Genomic DNA, 16,041 nt, shown 5'->3' with positions numbered 1-16,041 from the left:
TGTTTCTGTTGCTGGTGTTTGTTTGTCTTTTTATTATCCAACAGCTCAACTTGGGTCCCCCCCCCTGTGTTAAAACACGGAATGTTGTTAACAAAAACCAAACAACTTTGGGAAAGATTTGTGTGTTGTATAAACATAAAATATTTGTAAGAGGAAATGAAAAAAGAGGCCTCTTGCTTAATTCTCCTTCTGTACAATGCTTTGTTTCAGATTCATTAAACCTGATTGATGAGAATCCCACATTACAACCTAGGTGTGGGTGACTAGACTCATGGTTGCCTCAGCTGTAAAGCAGGTTTAAATTTCAAAATATGGACGACAAACATACCTAAACACTGATGTGTGCATCCCTGGACATTGGAGTGTGGTTGGGACTCCCAGGATAATGTTTGAGGAAGTTTGGAGGTGTGCCCTTGTCACTGACATTTTACCCTTTGGCCATGCTTCCCTGTTGATTTTATTTCAGAAAATGTCCGGGAGTGTTCCTGAAAGTCTGAAATACCCAATCTTTAAGCAAGTTATTAGCAAATGACATTTTGAGATGTTTGAGGGAATCCCAACAGTCATTAAACATCAGATACCGTGTTTCTCATAAAATAAGACACCGTCTTATATTTATTTTACTCAAGAAAATAAGCCTATGGCTTATTTTCGGGGGTGTCTTATTTTTAAAAAATTGCCTGCTCTTCCTGCTGCGGCTCGGCGCCTGGAACTGGCTGCTGCTGCGCTGCTGGGCGCTTTGTTGGCGCTTCACCAGGGCACGCTGCTGGGTCACGCCGAGTCGGGGTTCCAAGGGTGCGCACTGCGGCTCTTGCCGGGTCCCGCCGCCGGGTCGGGGCTCACCGCGGCGCGTGCTGAAGCTCTTGCCGCATCCCGCCGCCAGGTTGGAACTTGGCAAAGCGCGTGCTGCTGCCTTTGCCGGCTCCCGCTCCGTTGGGGCTGGGCAAAGCGCGCACTGCTGCCCTTGCTGGGTCCCGCTGGGTTGGGACTTTTGGCGCGGCGCAAGCTGTGGGTCGCGCAGGGTCCTGCTGGGTCAGGGCTCAGCACGGGGCATGATGCAGCTTCTGCCGGCTCCCGCTCCGTCTGAGCTCCACGTGGCGCATCCGCTTCCAGCAAGGACAGGCATCTTCCTTTTCCTGTTCCTTACAGAAGCGCCATCCGGACCTCCTCCCAGCACGGTATAGTACCAGTTCCCCAGCATGTCTTATTTTGGGGGGATGCCTTATATTTTTATTGCCTTGAGAAAATCATGCCATGGCTTATTTTATAGGCACGTCTTATTTTGTGAGAAACACGGTAGTGGTGGTGGGGGCTAGATAAGCGGTATGCTGCGCACCAGAAGCCTCTAAATCAGAGCATGGGGAGGCTGACCAATGGCCCTCCAAGTGTGGCTGGAGTCCAGCTCCCATCACCCTTGGTCATTGGCTATGCCAGCAAGAACTGGAGTCTAACAAGATCTGGAAAGCCACTGCTTCCCCATCCCTGCTCTCTCTGTTTGCTTAGATTAAAAATAAAACCGCAGGTTCACACCTCATCCCACTTTGTTAAAGGCTCCCATGCAGGCTGTGCCCTTGCGAGTGTGTTTCTCTTCCCAGTCTCGAGAGCCCACCCAGCTAGAAGCGGACGTCTAGCAGCCCATGCTGCCATCTGATTTCCCAAACTCTCTTCCTAACAGGACTTCCAAGAGTAGACAGGTGAACCAGCTGGGCCTCCTCAGGTGAGGCAAGACAATGTCAGCTGAATGGTCTCCGATTATAAACAGGAATGATTCCCCTGCTCCCTCCTGTTTCAGTGACTTCAAAAATAGTAGTCCTAATGGTGGCTTGATGAGATACCTTTTAATTAGATATTTCCTTAAGGCAATAACTAAAACCTGTCACACCCTGTCATAACTAAGTAAAGGAATGAGACGGAAGTAACTGAAACGGAGTTAAGCATTTTACCACCTACTCTAGAACCTGAAGCACAACAACGGATTTTTAACAAAATAAAAAAATTCATTCCAGTAGCATCTTAGAGATCAACTAAGTTTGTCATTGGTAAGAGGTTTCGTTCGTGTGCATGCAACTGAAATCTAAGGAAAGCTCTGCATTCACTATTGTGTTTCAGCCTGTCACATCTTTATATTTAGTTGAAGTAATAAGTTGCCTTCTACCTCAAAGATCAGGTGTTCTCTCTCAGAAGCAGTTCTAGTCCTCAGAGGAAGGAAGGAAGGAAGGAAGGAAGGAAGGAAGGAAGGAAGGAAGGGAGGGAGGGAGGGAGGGAGGGAGGGAGGGAGGGAGGGAGGGAGGGAGGGAGGGAGGAGTATTTAGGGAGCAGGAGACTTTCATTCACCTCCCAGCAGTGGTGTTGAGGGACTGAGCAAAATTGCTAGGGATATGTGGGCAAGCCATGGAGAACTTTAAGGATATGAACATGAATTAGGCTTTACAACTTTTAAAAGTAATCTTTTAAACTTGGCACTTGCTCAGAAAACCACCAGAAGTTCTAGAGGTCATTTGGGGACAATCGGCCATTATTAACTACTTTAAGCCTGTAAACAAGTCCTTCTCCACTGTTTGATACCACATTGTCTCATTTACTATTTTCTAAATAATATTACTCAGTTGAAACTAAAAGGAAATAAGTGGCTAATGTAAAATAAGGGCTTTATCCAGAAGTACTAGACCCAACACTGCAAGCGGTAGTTGTTCTAAAAGTCAAAATATTACCTTGCTGAAACAGAAGACAAATCTTGGCTTCCTTGCCTTGATCCAGAGAGTGGCCAAACATAAATAAAAACAGGTTTCTGTGTATGTAGCCTTGGCTGGGTGGGGAACTAGAAACCAAAACACCAACACATCTGGAGGGCACCAGTTTGGGGAAGCATGCTGCAGAGCAAGGGTGCAACTCAGAACATAAGCAGAGCCCTTCTGCATCAGGTGAAAGACCCATTCATTCTCCAAAGGGGCAAAACACATGCCTATAGAAAGCCGGCAAAGACCTGAGCGCAACAGTGCTGACCCCTCTAGTTTATATAATAATAATAATAATAATAATAATAATAATAATAATAATAATAATAATATATTTATACCCCGCCCATCTAGCCGGGTTCCCCCAGCCACTCTGGGCGGCTTCCAACAAAATATTAAAATACAGAAATCCATCAAACATTAAAAGCTTCCCTAAACAGGGCTGCCTCGAGATGCTTTCTAAAGGTCTGATTAATCAACTTGATTAAGTTTTATTTAACTTTTTATTTTTATGGTTGAGTTGTGGCAAACATTGTTATAAGAAGTTGGATGTAATTCAAGTGGATGCTAGGCAGACAGACTGAACAGCTTTTACAGTCTGCAAAATGGCAGAAACAAGGTTTTTCATTCCTTAGGGCGGTGTCAATATCTGTAAAAAGATGCTTCCATTTATGTATTGATTTTTAAAGTGCTTCAGCAATACCTATGCCTTTTTAGCCAGTGTCTGAATGATCCAGAAAACAATTTGCTTCCTCAAATAGCCACACTAAGTGAACTTAAATTGCCTAAATTTGAAAGGCTTGGGGTTAGGACTGTGAAGAGAGATGAGTACCCAATTACATTATGGTGACGCTGACAGATAATTTCAGGCTAGTAAATTCAATGCACTTTACATTGGATAAGCAATTGGCTACAGTTTTTAACATACCATGGAATTTTGCTTTCCAAAGGATATTCCAGGTTGTGTAAGTGAAATACATCGTGCTGAGAGCAGCTCATGGATGGTCAAATCCACCCCAGGTTTAAGCATTGTTTGACAAAAAGAAGACACTTAATTAACACCTAGTTTAAAGGCCACCCCAATGAAGTTAATCAAAATCTAGAGGTCAGCATTGGGTTTGAGATTTAATTGGTTTTTAAAAAAATCATCTTAAAACACAGAAAAATTTAATTATCAGTTTAGGCTTTCCTCCTGTGTTAGGATTGTCCATGCATAGTTATGCATTTGTACTACAAACCTGGACTTTTTCAGTACTGTAAATGTGGCACTTTGGGGACAAGGAAGGGAATGTGTTAGTGGACAATGGCTCTTTGTGGTATCTTCTCCATCCTGCCATCCACTTACTGGCCAAACACAGAAGTCATGCAAATAGATTTTTAATAGAAGAGCCGGTATGGCTCTGGGGACATCATCTTCATGCCCAGCTTGTAAATACCAAGTTCTATCCCGTTTGCAGAGGGACCCAGGTGGTGCTGTGGGTTAAACCACTGAGCCTAGGGCTTGCTGATCAGAAGGTCAGCGGTTCGAATCCCTGTGACGGGGTGAGCTCCCGTTGCTCGGTCCCAGCTACTGCCAACCTAGCAGTTCAAAAGCACGTCAAAATGCAAGTAGATAAATAGGAACCGCTACAGCGGGAAGGTAAACGGCGTTTCCGTGTGCTGCTCTGGTTTGCCAGAAGTGGCTTTGTCATGCTGGCCACATGACCCGGAAGCTGTATGCCGGCTCCCTCGGCCAATAATGCAAGATGAGCGCGCAACCCCAGAGTCGGTCACGACTGGACCTAATGGTCAGGGGTCCCTTTACCTTTACCTATCCCGTTTGCAGTGCTGAAAGCACAGTGAAGGACTAGGTGGGATTGTGGTCTAATCCAATAACACATTTTTAATCTGTGAGACAAGTCATTGCTATTTCCATTTTACAGATTGTAGCAGCACTGTAGTTCTGAGTTAAAGCTGGAAGATGTCTGGGAGAAAGGGAAGGTCCTGAATTTCAAAAGAACAATTACTTTATGTATTACTTGAAGATGCCTATCAAATTTGTCCTCCTCAGGCCTTACCCACCAACCCTAAGTCTGTTTATCTTACAAAAGAATCTCTCAAACCTTCTGCTCAAGACCTGGTGAATTTTTGGTTCTCTAAGATCAGAAGATTAATCGGGGCTCCTCCCTAAGCAGCCGTGTTTTGATCTGATTCTACCTTTGTATTGAAGAACAACAACCAAAAAGGCTGCATGATTTCCCACTTGGGATGTAGTATGAAACTGTTGTTTGACAAACAACAATGTTTTGCATTATGACATGGAAGAGAAGGTTGGTTGGAGGCCCTTGGGCACAGCACTTGTTCTCACTCACTTTATCAAACCAAGGTTGTTATATCTGAATTGGGCAAGAATGATGATATGCTGGGTTCTGACTCTCGACATACTCTTTCTCCATGTGTGCTAACACCCCTTATCAAAATACCTTTCTTTAGATGTTGACGAATGTCTGGATAACAATGGTGGCTGCCAGCAGATCTGTGTCAATACTATGGGAAGCTATGAATGCCAGTGCAAAGAAGGCTTTTTCCTAAGCGATAACCAGCACACCTGTATTCACCGCTCCAATGGTAAGTTTCCAGTCAGTGATCCAGGCAACAGTTCCGCAAGTTATAATTCAGCCATGGTTGTACAGTGGAACCTCTGTTTATGAACACCTCGGTTTACGAATTTTCGGTTTACGAACGCCGCGGACCCATCTGGAACGGATTAATTGACTTTCCATTACTTTCAATTGGAAGGTTCGCTTCAGTTTATGAATGCTTCAGTTTAAGTACTCCGCGGACCGTATGGAACAGATTAATCCACTTTCCATTACTTTCTATGGGAAAGTTCGCTTCAGTTTATGAACAGACTTCCAGAACCAATTGTGTTCATAAACCGAGGTACCACTGTACATCATTCTTTTGGGATGTTATATGTTTGGTATCTTTCATGACATTTCCCTTTAAAAAATATTCTTAGGGACCTTTTTGCAGTAGTGAGGTGTCCACATTTATATACAGTACACATGCAGGGCCTGTCTAGGATGGTGCTGTGTTAAGAGGTGGATAGGTCTGTTTTCCACAAGAAAGTATAACAGAAACTGCCAACCTCTTTGTATGATCTGATCAAGTTGCCTTGTCATGAAAGTGAAGCTTTTTGCAATTAATTGCAGGAACCCAACTGAGAGAAAGGCATGCAAAATAGCATGTGGAGAACATATTGTCTGTGTGCTGTTAGTTTCTTACCCTATATCATAGCACCATGTTGATTTCTGACAATATATTGCGTTGATTTTATTTTACCACTCTTAAGAGAGAGAGAGAGTTTATCATACCACCATGGAAACTGGAGGGAAAAAGGAATATGTTGTGTTTAGTGTGTTGTTGGTGGAGTAGTTGTTTAGTTTCCTATCACAGGAGTTTCATGATGCCTTTAAGACAGATTAACTAGATACAATATGATTCTATGAAGATTTCAAATGTCTTAGGGACCTTAGGCCTTAGGCTATACTCCATAGCCCTTCCCTGTTGGTCTAGGCCAGCTTCACATCTGGCCTATCTAATGTCCATTGAAACTGTATGCTTGGCATTGAATTTGGATTGTAAGTATGACATCCAAGAGGCCCTTTCCCTATATTCTAATAGGATGACTCCACAGGGAGGGGAACTTGGCAGGGGTGGGGGGGGAGTTGACTGGTCAGTATGCAGAAAATTCTTAATTTAATAGCATCTAGCATTTCAGAGCATCTTTGGTATGGAGTTCTCCATGCATCGGATGTGAGCAGCATCTAAGCACAGAGAAATACATATGGGGAATCATGGTTCCCCGGCGCAGTTCCCCACACATTTGAAGGCAGCATCTCCCCTTCATGATTTAGCTGTGTGTTGTACCAAACATCAGTGGAATACCATGTAGAATGTGACACAGCTTCACTTATCTTCAGGATTAAACTGAAGATAAATGCATGAAATTACTATGCAAGAACTGGTTTATGTTATATAGGAAAACTGGATTTGTGGACCTAGTGGATGCAGAAAACATAGAAACATTTGAATGTGGGAGGTCCAGGTAACCAAGATTTCTTTCTGCCTGCAGGCCTTTGAAAGGTACCAATTAGCAAATAGCAAAATGATGGCTAGGAAATAATAAGGGCTGGTAAAACTGCATACAACTTGCCTTCAGAGAAAATATATGCTGAGTATAATAATAATTCAGAGTGAGGTCATGATTATGATAAAATGGGATGTTGACGATAAACACTATGACCGCTGTAAATTTCTGCTGGACTTGCAAATAGTGTAATTGTACATCATAAAAACTGGATTGGAGTATTCTGTTGATTGTACCCCTTATTATAGTTGCCAATCATCATACTGATTGACAACTTCCTGGTAAACAATCTCTCCAGTTTATATTTTGGGCACTGTATATTTACCTAAATGACATACAATTACGCTGTGAATATTTGAAAACTATTATAAAGAGTGGATGAGATCTGTGCTTTGGACTTCCTATTCATCAAACTGAGGTTTTATTATTTTTAATGACATTTAATAAACCCAGAGAAAGCTAAGTAGAAACATGGGTGACCAAAAGCCTAAGCGCTTATTTCTTGTCACCATTGCCAGCTGAATGGCCCTTCACCTGGCTCTGATACCTCCCAAGCCTTCTGCCATCTGCTCTAAGATTGCCTCCCTTCTCACCAGTGTCTCCACAGAGATTGGGATGCTGTTGAGCAGGCACCCCCAAACTGCGGCCCTCCAGATGTTTTGGCCTACAACTCCCATGATCCCTAGCTAACAGGACCAGTGGTCGGGGAAGATGGGAATTGTAGTCCAAAACATCTGGAGGGCCGAAGTTTGGGGATGCCTGCTGTTGAGGTTTGTGTGGACATGTTTTGTGGCCAAAGTCAATCTCCTATTCCAGTGGTTGACTTGGGTATCAACAGAGCAGTCATCAGTATCTTTCAGTAGATCCCTAAGAGCTTTCTGGAACTTAGCTGAATCTCTTGTTAATAACTGATCTGTCCTTACAGATAGACTGCAAAAATCTGGACCTTCTCTAGTTAATTATTTATCCCTGGGGAAAATACCAGAGCCCTACAATTTTTATGGCAGTCAGGAAGTCCTGGATTAGGACTCCAGTTAGGGAGGCTAGATAGGAAAAGAGTTGGTAGGGTAACAACTAGCTACTTTAATTGATTTCAAATCTCCAGGGTCTAATGAGCTGCACCCAATGATACTAAAGGAGGTTGCAGATATAAGATCTGAGCCACTGTATATTACATTTGATAATTCTTGGAGAACAGGTGAGGTCCCTGCAGACTGGAGAGCAAATGTTATCTCCATTTTCACAGATGTCTTCTGAAAGTGTATAGTTCTTTATCTCTTTGACATCTGATGAAAGGTTGTTCTACAGGGAGGGCGCCACTGCCAAGAAGGCCCTCTCCCTGCTTCCCTGTAACTTCACTTCTCTCCCGGGGGGGGGGGGAGGGTGCCGCCAGAAGACCCTTGGAGGTGGGACCTCAGTGTGTGGGCTGAACAAGAGGGGTGGAAATGCTCCTTCAGGTATTTTGGTCCGAGGCCATTTCAGGCTTTAGAGGTCAGCACCAACACTTGGAATTGTGCTCGGAAACATACTTAGAAACGGGGGGAAAGACCCAGGTAACTACTGACTGGTCAGGTTGACGTCAATACCAGGAACAGATAATTAAAGGGTCGGTCTATGAGCACTTGGATGCTGTGATTACTAAGACCCAGGATTAGTATCTCCAAAACAAGTCATGCTAGATGAAACAAATCTCATTTCTTTTTTCCGGGAAAGTTACAGTCTTAGTGGATCTGGGGAATGCTGTGGTTCTAGTGTATTTTGATTTCAGTAAGACTTTTGACGAAGGCCCTCATAATATTAACAATTGGAGAGCTAGGCTGGAACTAACAAAATGAATTTCAATAGGGTTCTACACTTAGGCAGGAAGAACCAGCTGCACAAATATAAGATGGTGGACACCTGGCTTGCCAGTAGTACATGTGAAAAGGATCTAGGGTTCTTAGTATACCACAGTCTTGACATGAGTCAACAGCGTGATGCAGCAGCAAAAAAGCTAATGCTATTCTAGGTTGCATCAGCAGGAGTAGAGTGTCCTAATCAAGGGACGTTATAGTCCCACTCTATTCTGCTTTAGTTAGACCACACCTGGAGTCCTATGTCCAGTTCTGAGCACCACAATTTAAGAAGGATATTGAAAAACTGGAACATATGTGGATGAACAAGGGTCTGGAAATCATCCTTATGAGGAACGGTTGAGAAGAGTGGGAAAGTTTAGGATGCTTTATTGAAGATTCCTGCTTTGCAGGGGGTTGGACTAGAACTCTACAGTTCTATAATTTTGTGATGTAGGTGTTTGTTCAAAGGAACCTCCCCCAACCTGGATTGGATTATAATTCCCACCCCATCCTAGCTGGGGCTGGTGGGAATTGTAGTTACATCTGGAGGGCACCAGACTGGGGAAGATTGATTTAAAATATTTATATAGTGTCTTCCAATATAAACATTCATATAAACATTTAAAACCACAAAATATAACTAAAACAATGTGATTTCTAATCCATGGGTTGCACAAAGTCCTCCAAGAGTCGGTTTCTAGAAGACTATGTCTGAGCTTACCTCAATATGCTTGGCTGGGGATAGTTTTTGGTACAGTACCAGAATATCTAGTCTATCTCTGGAATGTGGAGGATGGTACCTAATTTTATCTAATAAATTTGGGGGTTACTTATTTATCATGAATTGTTCACATTTTTGTCCTGAGTACTAGTAGGAAAATACCCAATAGAACAGGAAATAGTAGATTGGAGTCTTAATGAAAACCACTTGCTGAGTACTGTGATAAAATAATTATCACAATTTATTAAGGTGGACGATGAAGGATTCCTTCGTGGCTCTTATAGCTTCCTTAATTTTGGTTTTCACCATTGGTTGAGCCTTCTAGCTGAGCTGCTATATTGTTGCTTTTGATAACTCCAAAGGATTTTGGAGAGATTTGACCCTCTTGACTTGCCCTTTCAGCTTACTTGTTTTATCAGTCTCTTCATTTCCGAGGAACTTCTTTCCACTGTTGAAGTTTCTACTTTTGAAGTCAAATTGTTAATGGCACAAATGAGGACTCAGAGCAGGTCCCCTTTGTTAATAAAAATGATGTGGGTTTTTTTTAGACATTGAGTTTTTGAGCAAAGAGGAATAAATAAATGTAGAGCCCCAAGTGAATTAGGGCTAAAACACTTGGATATAGCAGACTGGTCTTCTAAACAACATGATAAACAGTTTCTGGATTTTTAAAAGTGGATTTGACATTCTACTTCTACAGGATATTAGGCAATCTGAAGCCATGGTGCTTAATTGCTTAAGGTGCCACATTCTGGCAGCCACTCTCTGTAGTAAGAGAGTCCCATGGAAGGCTTAGCATGTTTTATTTCAACAAATGTTAACACAATTATAACGCCTATGATTCCTTGTAAGCCTGCTAAAGCTGCTGTACTTACTGATCTGATGACACACTTTAAAACACACCCAAAGGACAACCCCCCAAGAAGCCTGGGAACTGTAGCTTGTTAAGGGTGTTGGCAATTGTGGGTCTGCAGTGGATTAACTACAGTTCCCAGAATTTGGGGAGGGAGCATGTAGTTTGAATATGCTTTAAAGGTCTGGGATGTATGCAGAGAATGTTTGCATGCCATGTCATTCTAAAAAAATCAATTGTAAACAATACTTGGACAATATTAGACACACAAAAAATGCAATCTTCATGTCCTGCGGCAGCCCTAATTTTTGCAGGAGGTTAAAATGCATGTATAGGAGTCAGTTTATATGCCCAGAACTACTGGATTTTGGAGTTTGATACCGGTACTTAGGTTGGTTGGAACATTTATTGGTTCCCCAAAGATTCCAAATGCAATTATGTGGGGCTGCATTTAGCTAAATGTGGAGAGATTTGCAAATAGCAAAGGGTACTGCTGATGGAGATATAGAGCATGAGGAATATACTCCCCCTCCCAATCTATATACATATACCAAATAATTTTTTTAAAAAAAATGGGATTAAGGGGTTTTCTCAGGACAGTTGAGAACACTTGCTCTGCAAGTGTGGGGGTGCAAAAATGGGGCCAAGGAGGGTCAGTTGGAGTGAGTGAGAAATGTCTCTACTTTCACCTGAGCAGTGTTGGAGGACATGAAAGGAAGGATCCCTGCTAAAGAATAAAAAAGCCACAGGAATAGATTTTATATCGCCATCATTTTTGAAATTTATTGTTAGCTTGGGGGCTCCTCTGCTGGCTGCATATACGTATTACGTATTCAACAGCATCGTAACTGAGACTCAGAATACAGTGAAACCTCGGTTTATGAACACCTCGGTTTACGAATTTTCGGTTTACGAACGCCGCGGACCCATCTGGAACGGATTAATTCACTTTCCATTACTTTCAATGGGAAAGTTCGCTTCAGTTTATGAATGCTTCAGTTTATGAACAGACTTCCGGAACCAATTACACCCATGCTTTGGGTTAAGTACGCTTCAGGTTGAGTACTCCTCGGACCCGTCTGGAACGGATTAATCCACTTTCCATTACTTTCAATGGGAAAGTTCGCTTCAGTTTATGAACGCTTCAGTTTAAGTACTCCGAGGACCGTCTGGAACAGATTAATCCACTTTCCATTACTTTCAGTGGGAAAGTTCGCTTCAGTTTATGAATGCTTCAGTTTATGAACAGACTTCCGGAACCAATTGTGTTCATAAACTAAGGTACCACTATACGGTGGGAATGAGGCCCCATATTTAAAAGGGTTCTAAAACTGATCCAGCAAACTTATCACCCAGACAGCTTGTTCTATGTAATTGGCAAGCTTTCTGCAGAAACAAACAAACAAACAAACAAAAACAACCTTCATAATAAGCTAATTGGCTGGTTAGAAGAGGCAGCCATTTCATCAGATGAACCTGCTGTGTTTAGCTAGAGTAGATTCACCATGAATTATTCTCTGGTTGTAAACCATTTGATTGACAAATAAGCAATAATTTCTTTAAAATAAGCAAATATGGGGTTGCTTTGTGTGCAGCATACATTGACTTAAGGACAGTTTTTGGTTTGGTTTTCCATATAAAACTTTGGAGGAAATTGCCCTCATCAACTATAGGCACCACTCCTTTTTCTAAGTAAAGGTTTACAGTGGTACCTCAGTTTACGAACTTAATCCGCTCCGGAAGTCCGTTCTTAAACTAAAGCCATTCTTAAACTGAGGTGCACTTTCCCTAATGAGGCCTCCCATCGGCGGTGCCCCTCCACCGTTCAGCTTCCGTTCTTAGACCAAGGTAAAGTTCGCTGACCGCAATACTACTTGCGGTTTTGTGGAGTTCGTAAACCGAATCATTCGTAAACAGGGCTGTTCTTAAACTGAGGTACCACTGTATGTAATAATAGCTACCTGAAGGTAAAATGTACCATAGAAGGCTATCGTTCAGACTCTGTGCCTTCCACTAAAGGGGCTAAAAGCAGGATTTCTTTGGGCTGCTGTCCTGTTCCATTTGTATATAAATGACATGGCTGAGTTTTTATCGTCTCCAATTAACCATGTCCCCAAGTTGGCTGCAAAAAGTATTTTTTTTAATCATTGGCTGCAGATGATGCTGTATTTCTATCCCAGACAAAATTTGGTTTGAAAAGATTGTGACAAAAGCAAGGTAATTGTGTTTCCGAAACAATACAGACTTCCAAAATGGTATTTTGATGGAACAGCTCACCAGACATATGAGAGTTCTTAAATGTTTGAGCATAGCTTTTCAATTCTTTACAAACATGGTCAGCTGAACAAGATGTGGTAGATAAACCTATAAGGAATATTAAAATTTAATGTGTATCTTTCCATAATTTCATACCTGCTGTGCTCGAAGTTTCTAAAGCCAAACCTTTAGCTCAACTATTTTGTGGAATTTTTTGGTTTGATGCCAGTTTAAGTCTACTGGAAGCTGTCCAGTCTAAATTCCTTAGACAAGTTTTCTCCATACCAGGATGTGTTATGAAGGCTACTCTTCAATTGGAAGCCTGTTTTCCCTTCATTTTCACACAAGTCTAGATCAGGAAATTTAACTATTGGCTCTGGTTGAATATAACCCTACAGGCTTGCTTTCTTTAGTTCTTGATCTGCACAAAAGACGTTGAATGAAAGCCATTAATTTAAGGTTATGCTTTCTTGACTTTTCACCACAACATTTACCTAGTTTAATCCTAGACATAGTTTCCTGGGAATAAGCTCTATTGAATTCAGTTGGGCTTGTTTCTTGATGGCATATGTTCGACCTTTCAAATCCATTGAGCTTTGACAAAAGGTGGCACACATCCTTTAGCTTTCGCGGTAACTGGAATTGCAAAGGGACTTGCAGAGTGTCACCACTTAAAACAGCTAGCTTGAAGCAGAGGCCCCCATCAAAAGAGAGAGATATCCAGCCTCTGCTTGGATCTTGCTGTTACAAACAGCAGTCAAACTTGAAGGCCTCGTCTTTACTTCATTCACTTGTCGGAGCAAGGGGAGTCCCTAAGTTACCATGATGCTGTAGCAGCTTGACATAATTGCTGCTGTTGTTGTTTAGTCGTTTAGTCGTGTCCGACTCTTCGTGACCCCATGGACCATAGCACACCAGGCACTCCTGTCTTGCACTGCCTCCCGCAGTTTGGTCAAACTCATGTTCGTAGCTTCGAGAACACTGTCCAACCATCTCGTCCTCTGTCGTCCCCTTCTCCTAGTGCCCTCCATCTTTCCCAGCATCAGGGTCTTTTCCAGGGAGTCTTCTCTTCTCATGAGGTGGCCAAAGTATTGGAGCCTCAGCTTCAGGATCTGTCCTTCCAGTGAGCACTCAGGGCTGATTTCCTTAAGAATGGATAGGTTTGATCTTCTTGCAGTCCATGGGACTCTCAAGAGTCTCCTCCAGCACCACAAATCATAATTCATAATTGCTGCTAGTATGGAAAAAGTCCCAAATCTGTGCTCAACCCTGTCCCCGCTCCTCTGTACCCCTGCACGTAAGAATTAACGCTTTTCTTTTGGATCTCTAAGCCTTTGGGGGTGTTGCAGCTTCTCCTACAAAATGAAAATATCCATTTGTGTGTAACAGAGATTCAGAATCATAGAATTGTAGAGTTGGAAGGGACCCTGGGGGGCATCTAGTCCAACCCCCTGCAACTCAGGAATCTCAACTAGATCATATATGACAGAGCAGTTACAGTAAATATGGGTACAAAAACAAATGTAAATCCAGAGGCCGTGCCCTGTAATAACTTAAAAGTAGGGTTATTATTGGGAAATAAGATCACTTGGAATTTCAGGAAGAGAATATTTTTCTTTTTTTAAAAAAACAACAACCCCCAAACCCTCAGAGTAGGTAGTCCCAGATGTTTAGAAATATCGTATTTTCCCCTTTATAATGGAGTGTGGTACGTATTAGCTTTTATTTTGGGATTTGGTACTTACCTGTTTGAGTTACAGAGTTCTAAGAATTGGGAGTCAATTTCCAAACTGTTTCCAGATGCTAGAAGGCAAATATCTAATCTTCATTGCCCCAAGTGTCTGAAATAACAAAACGTCTGAAATAACAAAAGCTGTAATAGGGCTTTGGCACCAGCATCTCTTAATAAACTCCCCACTAAATATCCCTGCAAACTAATAGGAAGAAGACTGTCAGGATTGAGGAAAGGAAAATCAACCCACCAAGTGATATTTTCCCCATTTCTGAAAGGTTCCTTGAAATCCTATAGCACTATAGCTAGGGAATAATAGAGTTGCTGGGGAGAATTTTGTTATTTTAAGGAGATTTTCAGTCCTTGGATTTACTGGTTTAAATTTACCGTGCCTAACCTACAGATTGAGTGTACTTGTTCAAAATGATTCCTAAATTCAGAGGTTGAATTTTGAAAAAAATAGTTTGATGCTTGGGAAGCTAGATTTAAAGATCATAGTCCAAAACTCAGCTGCCAGTGAGCCTGCCTTTTCATCCTGCTGGAAAAGCTTCTTGAAACATGCATTCAATTGTTTCTGAAAAATACACATCGTAGCACCTGTTGTACCTCAACAGTGATATTTTCTGCAGAACACAGGCAGCCACACTGGAAACCCTGACCCAAGATGGAGTGGGCTTCTGATATTTTAGGAATTGCAAGGAGCAACTTCACCGCAGAATGCAGCCCAAGGCAGCTTGACATTTCTAGGGCAGTTCATGAGTGGAAGGATCCTTGGGCCTGATCCTTGATCCTTCACAAAAGGTAAAGGTACCCCTGACAGTTAAGTCCAGTCGCAGACGACTCTGGGGTTGCGGCGCTCATCTCACTTTACTGGCTGAGGGAGCTGGCATTTGTCCGCAGACCGTTTTTCCATGTCATGTGGCCATCATGACTAAGCCGCTTCTGGCGAAACCAGAGCAGCGCGCGGAAACGCTGTTTGCCTTCAGGGTTACCTAATAAAACTGACGAGCGAAAGGAAATCCTTTTTCAAGAAGTGCATATTTAAATGCCACAGGATCTGGTCATTGTTATTACCTTAAATGGCTTTTTAAAACAGATAGTCAAATTCATGGGGGATGAGTCTGACAACAGCTATAAGCCCTGGGAACTAAATGGAGCCTCCATATTTAGAAGGAGCAGACATTTGAGACTCAGGTGCAGAGGCCAAGGAATGTGGCAGGCAATTTTTTCTTTTTAAATTCTAATTCACGTAAAGCGTTTTTCTTTAAATGAAAGGTAATATTAACATTTCCGGTAAACACATGCTCTGCCTCCTCCCCACGATTGAGGTGGCCTGGGGCCGCGTGACATCAGCATGCCACCATGGAACTTGGGGGGCGAGACCCTTTCATTGGAAAATTTGGGGGGCAGCCTCAAAGTGCAAAATGCAGTACAGTCATACCTCGGTTTAAGTACGCTTCGGTTTGAGTACTTTCAGTTTAAGTACTCTGGGGACCTGTCTGGAATGGATTAATCCACTTTCCATTACTTTCAGTGGGAAAGTTTGCTTCAGGTTAAGTACGCTTCAGGTTAAGTACAGACTTCTGGATCCAATTGTGTACTTAAACCGAGGTACCACTGTATATACAGTAATTAAATCAGTGTTGCAAATAAATTATACATTAAAATTATTACTGTGTCATATACAAATAGTTTATTTAATTAGGTTTCTTGGGAGAAAAGAACACCCGGGTTTAAAGCTGAATATTTTTCACCTGATGTTTGTCACCAGCTGGCT

At 42.3% G+C, this 16,041-nt stretch overlaps 1 protein-coding gene across 2 annotated transcripts in view; it reads left to right on the top strand.

The window, feature by feature from the left end:
* The window catches only part of SCUBE1 (signal peptide, CUB domain and EGF like domain containing 1), a 195,440-nt gene that overhangs the window by 46,888 nt on the left and 132,511 nt on the right, over positions 1-16,041 (top strand). For both annotated transcript variants that reach the window (XM_060275195.2, XM_035137812.3), the window contains exon 4: positions 5,208-5,342. In XM_060275195.2, coding sequence (XP_060131178.2) covers positions 5,208-5,342 — 135 coding nt within the window. The remainder of the gene's footprint in view (positions 1-5,207; positions 5,343-16,041) is intronic.

The sequence above is a fragment of the Zootoca vivipara genome, chromosome 5 (assembly GCF_965207765.1).
Source record: "Zootoca vivipara chromosome 5, rZooViv2.hap1.1, whole genome shotgun sequence".
NCBI classification, from domain to species: Eukaryota; Metazoa; Chordata; class Lepidosauria; order Squamata; family Lacertidae; genus Zootoca; species Zootoca vivipara.
The sequence above is the reverse complement of the archived record's forward strand: the minus strand, read 5'-3'. Positions and strand labels throughout refer to the sequence as shown.